The sequence below is a fragment of the Chelonoidis abingdonii genome, chromosome 14 (assembly GCF_003597395.2).
Source record: "Chelonoidis abingdonii isolate Lonesome George chromosome 14, CheloAbing_2.0, whole genome shotgun sequence".
In the NCBI taxonomy this organism is placed as follows: Eukaryota; Metazoa; Chordata; order Testudines; family Testudinidae; genus Chelonoidis; species Chelonoidis abingdonii.
Genome location: NC_133782.1, coordinates 33962510 through 33970922, shown reverse-complemented (window position 1 = coordinate 33970922; position 8413 = coordinate 33962510). Strand labels below are relative to the sequence as shown.

The window sequence follows — 8413 nt, the reverse complement described above, 5'->3', positions numbered from 1 at the left end:
AAAGATCATGTAAGAGAAGTGACATATAGTAAGATAAATGTACTTATTTTACTTAATTGAATTTGTTACCAACATATCTTCCTGCGAACATAAACTGTTTATACAACAGGATCAATAGATCCTGCACTCTCCACATTTTTTTTCTTGTCCAGCGTATTTGCAGATGTTACAGCTGCACATTCCCAATGGCTAAAACTAGGGGATGCCTGGCTGCATCTCACTGACTCAAAAGAAAATCAAAATTATTAATAGTGTTTCACTAACTTGAAGCAATCTGAATTTTCTGCAGTGTCTTAAAATCCTTACATTTATTGAAAGCTTTCCTCAGGGCCTCCTTTACTTCTTTGTTTCTCAGGCTGTAGATGAGTGGATTGACCATAGGAGTCAAGACGGTGTAAAAGACAGAGAAGAATTTGTTAAAGTCCTTCAATCTGTTGCTATGCGGAAGCACATACACAATCAGTATCGACCCATAGAAAACTGTAACCACAATAAGATGGGAAGAGCAGGTGGAAAATGCCTTTTGCCTCCCGGTGGCGGAAGGGATTCTCAGGATGGAGGTAATGATATAAATATAGGATGTCATAGTTAATAGAAACGGAGGAAGTGAGCATAAGCAAGCCACAATGGAGGTTAAAAGTCCAGTCAGATGAGTATCACTGCAGGAGAGTTTCATCATTGGGAAGGAATCACAGAAGAAATGGTCAATTACATTGTGATCACAGAAGATTAAGTTGGAGATAAAAAATGTTGATGTAGTATTAGCCAGAAAACCACTTACCCAAGACACTGTAGCCAGCTGGAGGCAGGACCTGCCATTCATGAAGACAGCATAATGCAGTGGTTTGCATATTGCTAGGTATCGATCATAAGACATGGCTGCTAGGAGATAACATTCTGCAGCTGCTAAGCATCCAAAGAAATAATATTGTGTGAGACACCCATTGAATGAAATGGTTCTGTCCCCTGTCAGAAAAGTGGCCAACATCCTGGGCAGGATGTTGGAAGTGTAGCAGGTCTCTAAGCAGGACAAGTTCCCCAGGAAGAAGTGAAGGTGCTGATCAGCCACAACTAGCACAACGATGAGGATGTTCCCAGCTATGGTCAAAACATAGATCACTAGAAACAGCAGGAAGAGAAGGGGCTGAAGTTCAGGGAGATCCCCAAATCCCAGGAGGATGAATTCTGTGATGGCTGTTTGGTTTCCCATTCTGGGTTTGTCGTGGGGTTTTTACCTGGAAAAAACAAAAAACTATTAACACAAAGGAAATCTTTGTTTAGCGGTACAGTAACTCTTCTCTTAACATTATAGTTATGTTCCTGAAAAATGCAACTTTAAGTGAAACGATGTTAAGTGAATCCAATTTCCTCATAAAAATTAATGTAAATAGGGGAAGTTAGTTTCCAGGAAATTTTTTTTCACCAGACAAAAATCTATATTATATACACACAGTATAAGTTTTAAACAAACAATTTAATACTGTACACAGCAATGTTGATTGTGAAGTTTGGCTGAGGGTAGAAGAAGGTGGGATATTTCCCAGGGAGTGCCTTGCTGCTAAATGATGAACTAGCATTCAGCTAAGTCCTCAAGGGTTAACACATTGTTGTTAATGTAGCCTCACACTCTACAAGGCATCATGAATGGAGGGAAACACAACAGACAGAGACAGAGACACACACCCTGTGTGCAAGAGAGAGAGAGATGTGCATTGTCCCTTTAAGTACGATGATCCCACTCTAAGTACATTGTCTTTTAAAGTAGATCAGGAAGTTGAGACAGCAGCTGCGGCTAGCAAACTCCCTTCGTCCTGAGCCCTCTTGTGTCCCCTCCCCACTCTATGGAGAAGGAGTAAGTGGTGTACAGGAGCAGAGGGGATGAGTACACCCTGACATTAGCCCCCTCTTCCCCCCATCCCCGCACAGCAAGCAGGAGGCTCCAGGGAGCAGCTCCAAGGCAGGGGGCACGAGCAGCACAGGGCAGTGAGGGGAGGGACAGTTGAACTGCTAGCAATTGATAGCCTGCTGGGAGGCTGCCACACAGGGAATGTAGGGGAGCAAGGAGCTGATAGGGGGGCTGCCGCTTCACCCTGGTTCCATGCCCCCACCAGCTAGCTCTTCCTGCAAGCAGTGGACAAAGCAGGCGGCTGCCAAACAACATTATAAGGGAGCATTGCACAACTTTAAATGAGCATGTTCTCTAATTGATCAGCAATGTAACAATGAAACAATATTAATCGGGATGACTTTAAGTGAGGAGTTGCTATAGTTAATTTTGTGTTGAGACAATCCAACCCACCCAAAACCTTAACAGCATGGGAAATGAGAAGTGAATGGAAAAGTCTCCTGCATCTCTTACCACTAGCTTAACCCTTTCAAACCTGTTCTCCGCTCTCTGCACAGCTTCCCACAGCATACTGAGTCAAGTTCAAAGTCTCAGTCCTTTTGTTTACAGTGCTCAGTGGCCCAGGTCTGGAGCATCTGAAAGATCTGTACTGATTAGTGTGAACAGCAGCTCCAGCAATCAGTATCTTTCACTGAGTGCTAAGTTTTTGTCTTGTTTTAATCTTACATTGTTACATCTAATTGAAGGGGTTAGTAGGAAGTTTTTGTCCCCTCTGTGGTACTGGAGTTTTACTTGGATTTCCATAAGTGAGTATTACAAATCACCGAATGCTTTGGCATGAGGATCGGGGTCGACAGCTCCCCTGGCTCAGTGCAAGTCTCCATTGCCAGGGTAAAGCTCACCTGAGCAGGAGACAAAGCTGTCTCAGGAGTCAGTTCCGGGGTGAATTCATTCAGTGGGCTTGGACTCAAGCCCACCACAAACCTCACCACCTTCCACTTCAAGAGCAGGGCGCGCTGCTTTGGCCTGCCTTCTCCAACACAAAAAAGAGCCGAGTTCATGTTGGAAAACAAATCTCCCACAGCAAAACCCTGACAAACAAATCACTGCATCACACACTCAGTCATCACTTCATGCACGACTGGAAGGTGCTCGGATTTGACAGGGATGAGGGTGTTGTAAGAAGCTGCATGGAACAGGACTATATAGAATATCATAGGGCATACAGCGCTGTCGGTAGCTCACTCCACAACTCCCTTTGGCCTTCGCTCTTATTTCCAACAGATTCTGAAAAACAATGTGCCCAGCTTCATCAAACTCCCAGTCTCTCAACAGTGACCTAGTGTATCAACACATCTGAGGGTTATGCATCCCATTGATTTGCAAAATGAAACTGCCTTAACATTGCTGGAGTTGCCATTAATATTTTGCATTTGAATGTGCATTAGAAACTACAGAGAGACAAGATGGGTGAGGCAATATCTGTTACTGGCCCCACTTCTGTTGGTGAAAGAGACAGAGCTTATACGGAACTCTTCTACAGGTCAGTGCACAAACTCGTCTCATTCACTAACAGAAGTTGGTCCAATAAAAGATATTACCTCACCCACCTTTTTGTCTTTAATAACCTGGGACCAACATGGCTACAACTACACTGCAAACAACAAAGTTGGGAGCTATCAGTCCAGAGCAGTAGTGTGTGGGGCGGGGGGATGGGGAACGGGATGATGCTTACCTGGAACTGCAGGAAGATTCAGACCATAAACAATGCTCTCTAATTTCTTCAGGATTTGGTAGCTACATTCAAGTTTTTCCTTCTCATTTTTCTTCAGGGTGCTGGATTCTCTTAGCATGTTCCAACTGACTACGCGGTACCTGTATGTCCCATCAGGAAGATGCAGGTTTCTTTACTCTTTCCCCTCTATTTATGAACTGCAGATACCTGCTCATAATTGTAGCTGTTACAGGAGAAAGTTAGGTCTCCCCTGATCCTGCTCCTTAATGGGATTTTTAATTACCAAGTCTGGGGAGTCACAGTTTTCATGGAAAGAACAAACAACAAAGGCTGAAGCAGTCAGCTTCTAAAACCCACTGGAAATAATTCTTTTCATTCCTCCTGTATAGAATAATTACCCTGGCAGACGGAAATACATTTTTTTTAATCCATTTTGAGCCAGATCCTCTATTGCTCAAGTCATATATATAATCATTAATTTAAAGGGAAAAAAACAAAAGAATAGTCTGCAGAGAACACACAAACAAATAAAGAACCGTTTTCATGTGCTGTGTTCTTTTAAACAAAACTCTTTTCACACTCACACAATGATATGCAACACTGAGTAGTGGACTTTGGATCATGTGGAAGCCACATCTACTGAGTCCAGTGGAGTGAAGTGGGAGGTGAGAGAGACTCTGTTTACTAAATATGTTTTTTTCAGCTCAGTCTCACAAACTGCTTCAGCCTAGAGAGCACAGACAGGGTGTCTCCAGCCAAGATGACACTCAAGGTCACATACATTTAGAATAGAAGGTCATAGATCAAATAAGGGTCTATTGGTGAGAGGCAGTAGCTAAGTCGGTGGAAGAATTCTTCCATCAACCTACACAAAAACAGACTGGGAATAAAGTACAAATTTTCAGTGGTGAGTGTAATTAACCACTGGAACCAATACCAAGGCTCATGGTGGATTCCCCATCACTGACAATTCTTAAATCAAGATTGGGTGCAATTCTAAATAATCTGCTCTAGGAATTATTTTGGGTCAGGTCTCTGGCCTGTGTTTATGCAGGAGGTCAGACTAGATGATCACAATGGTCCCTTCTATATAAATCCATGGTGAACCCACAACTTGAATACTGCGTGCAGATGTGGTCACCCCATCTCAAAAAAGATATACTGTAATTGGGAAAGGTTCAGAAAAGGACAACAAAAATGATTGGGGTATGGAACGGCTTCCATATGAGGAGAGATTAGTAAGACTGGGACTGTTCAGCTTAGAAAAGAGATGACTAAGGGGGGATATGACTGGTGTGGAGAATGTGAATAAGGAAGTGTTATTTACTCCTTCTCATAACACAAGCACCAGGGGTCACTAAATGAAATTAAATGGCAGAAGGTTTAAAACACACAAAAGGAAGTACTTCTTCACAGTCAGTCTGTGAGACTCTTTGCCAGAGGATGTTATGAAGGCCAAGACTATGACAGGATTCAAAAAAGAACTAGATAAATTCATGGAGGATAGGTCCATCAATGGCTAGTAGCCAGGATGGGCAGAGATGGTGTCCCTAGCCTCTGTTTGTCAGAGGGTGGAGATGGATGGCAGGAGAGAGACCACTTGATGATTATCTGTTCTGTGCATTCCCTCTGGGGCACCTGGCATTGGCCACTGTTGGAAGACAGGATACTGTCTAGATGGACCTTTGGTCTGACCCAATATGGTTGTTCTTATGTAATGTTTCTTCTGGCATTACAATCTACGAATGTAGTGTAAGTCTACATTTACTCCTTTGACTTGACTTGTGTTATATAGAGAGGTTTTGACACTTCTTTCTGTAGTGTCAGTCAAGACACAAGGCATCTGATTCTGATCTCAATGGATTGTTTGATGAAACTGAAAGTCTGAACATTTAAAAACAATAAAGCAAACAAATTTTATTTTTAAACACAAAATAATTATCATGCAGCAGTGAGTTCCACATGCGGTTATTAAATATTTTTGAAAGCCACATCTCTTGATGGGACATGGGAAGATTCATGTTTATACTAGTCACAGCTTAAGAAAAAACAAATGGGACATAGGGTTTTCCATGGCAGGCAGGTGCCTAACTCACCTAGGCCTTGGGAGGTGTTTACAGAAGTGTCTCTCCTCTCCTTTAGGCCCCTCATCCCCTTCGGAAATCTCACCCATAAACTGTAGTGATGCTGATCCCAGACCCATCCCTTGGGATTTATCCCCATCCCCTGGTAACTCTCTGACCCTCCAGTTGGCACCCAGGGACCCATCCCGGCCTAGGGGGGCCCAGACTTGGGTTACCCCATTTGTGGCTCCCTAGGCAATACAGACACCAGGATCTCACCTGCCATGTCAGGCCAGGAGCACGAGGCCCCCAAACCAGGATGGTGACAATGATTCAAACATAGGATGCCTGGGTTAATGCAAATGTGGGGAGAGTGAATAAAGCCACCAGCATGGTAATCACACACTCCAGCCAGTAGGTATCATTGCACCAGAGATTTATTATTTGTGTAGTTTCACAGAAAGTTGAATTTCATTGTGGCCACAGAAGGAGAAACTGAGGCAGGGACAGGCGATGAATGTCTCCAATCAATCAGTCTATAGCCTATTTACTCATCTCAAATTTTTGCACTTTGCCTTTGGGTCACGTTGTCACTTTTTAGAAACAAGGTCTGGTCTAGAGTGGAACTGGACAGGACAGATTCAAAATTACACAGGTTAATTTCCTTGCTTTTTTAGAACATAAGAATGGCCACACTGGGTCAGATTAATGGTCCTTCTAACCCAGTATCCTCTCTCTGACAATGGCAAGTGTCAGATGCTTCAGAGGGAATGAACGGAACAGGGCAATTACCGAGCGATCCCTTCCTCGTCCTCCAGTCCCAGCTGCTGGCAGTCAGAGGCATAGGGACACCCAGAGCATGGGGCTGCATCCCTGACCATTTTGGCTAAGACTTACTTTCCAGTCTTTGACAAATCATTTGGTCTCTCTATGCCTTAGGTTCCCATTTGTAAAATGACTTTGCTACCTCCTAGGCATGTACTGTGGATAAATACATGAATATCTGATTTGCTCAAATACTACATTAGTAGGTGGAGCTGGTCAAAAAAACAATTTTTTCATAACAAAAAAAAAATCTTTGTTCCAAATTTTGCAGGAGGCAAACTTCTGTTTTCTCACAGCAAGTTTTGAGCTGATTCAAAATGAAAATTTTGAACATGCAATTTCATTTTAGTTTTTGTGTTTCAAAATCAGAAATGAAATGACATCTTGACACAAAATGAAATTTATCAAATGATTTCAAAATACTGGTCTAAAATTAAAATTTCATTCCAAAACAGGAATAGCAGCAAAAGGTTTCATTGGAACCCGGCATTTTCCCTGGGATAATGTTGGGTTTGTTTTTTTTTTTAAAAAAAAAAAGAGGGGGTGGAATTTAAACTAAGAAATTGTCCAAAGGAATTTTGGCCAGCTGTAGTCACAGGGGCCATGTAAGCACATAGATAGGATCAGAGTGATCTCTTGCTCCACCCATTTCCCTAGTCTTTGGAAAAGGAGGGATCTAACACCTGAACCAGAGCAGGTAAATCTGACACAAGATAGAAAGATGAAGGACCTTCCCCTTCATCATTCAAATATATAAAAGTTCACTTGCTGCATGTGCAGATATGAGAGGAGAGGCGATTTTGTTAGGAAATTCCATACTATAAAATCAATGTAAAAGACAAAACAAGCATTAAAATGAGTTGACTCCTTTAAACTCATGCTTGATTCCATTTTCTCGTTCTTTCTTACTAATTTTCACTTTGTCCCGTCCCTGTAAATCTATGGGGCATGGTCTGATATGCTCAGTTGCTTAAGGGACTTGAAACCCCATTTTCACATTAGAAATTAATGGGAGTGGAGAATGGGATTTACATGAGAGCACAGGTAGTTTGGTGCTCAAGTAACATTTCACTATTATTTATTAGTGTGCCTATCACCAGACATCTAGACTCACCACATGGCTAAAAATGTAAGAATCGGTATTTCAGATAATCTTCCCTGACAGATCAGAACCTTCTTTGACGGCATTTTAAAATAACTCTAGAAGATAAAAATGGGGAAAGAATTATGATGAATGTCTATTACTTTCTCAGGATATTCTGAACTGACCTACCATTTACTTAACCCTTTCCTATTCTTCTGATGTACACTCAATGTTATATCCTCCATTTGTCTCACTGGCGTGTTCCTATTATGAAAATACATGTATATCAATGTTTTCAAGCAATCTCTGCTATGATTTGGAAGATTCTCAAATGGAAGACATGGTGCTAACAGAATGGCCGCAGAGAATAAAGGAAGAGAAAGAGGCAGCTATACTGCATAGTGGCTACTGGATTTCATTAGAGTTCCATTATGAATGTGGGTTGGTTATATGGTGTCATGCTTGCAGAGCTTAAGATTGGAGGACTCAGCAGATGATAGCATTTGCTGAATTTTGATGGGCCTTTCATTCATGCTGTCTTAGGCCTTCTTGTCCCGTGGTCTCCTGCATTTAGCTTTCTTGGGGTTTGTCTACAACGCAATTAAACTCACAGCTGGCTCGTGTCAGCTGACTTGGGCTCAGGCTAAGGAGCTGTTTAATGGCAAGATCCCAAAGCCTGGGCTCAACACAAGCACAAATGTCTACACGGCATTTAAACGGTCCTTGAGCTTGACCCACAGGCCACACAGCAAATAAGTGGCAGACCTAGGAAGCAAATGTGCCCACAGCCTAGACGGAAGGGGGTAGCTGTACTGTCTAGCTGCTACTGCATAGGAATTCTGATGAGAACTTAACACATG

General features: G+C 42.4%; 1 protein-coding gene across 1 annotated transcript; it reads right to left on the bottom strand.

The window, feature by feature from the left end:
• Window positions 1-259: 259 nt before the first annotated feature.
• LOC116828380 (olfactory receptor 5AP2-like) lies at window positions 260-1210 on the bottom strand. The gene has a single exon (XM_075072430.1). The coding sequence runs from the start codon at window positions 1208-1210 to the stop codon at window positions 260-262; it is 951 nt and encodes a 316-aa protein (XP_074928531.1).
• Between the last annotated feature and the right edge of the window lie 7203 nt (window positions 1211-8413).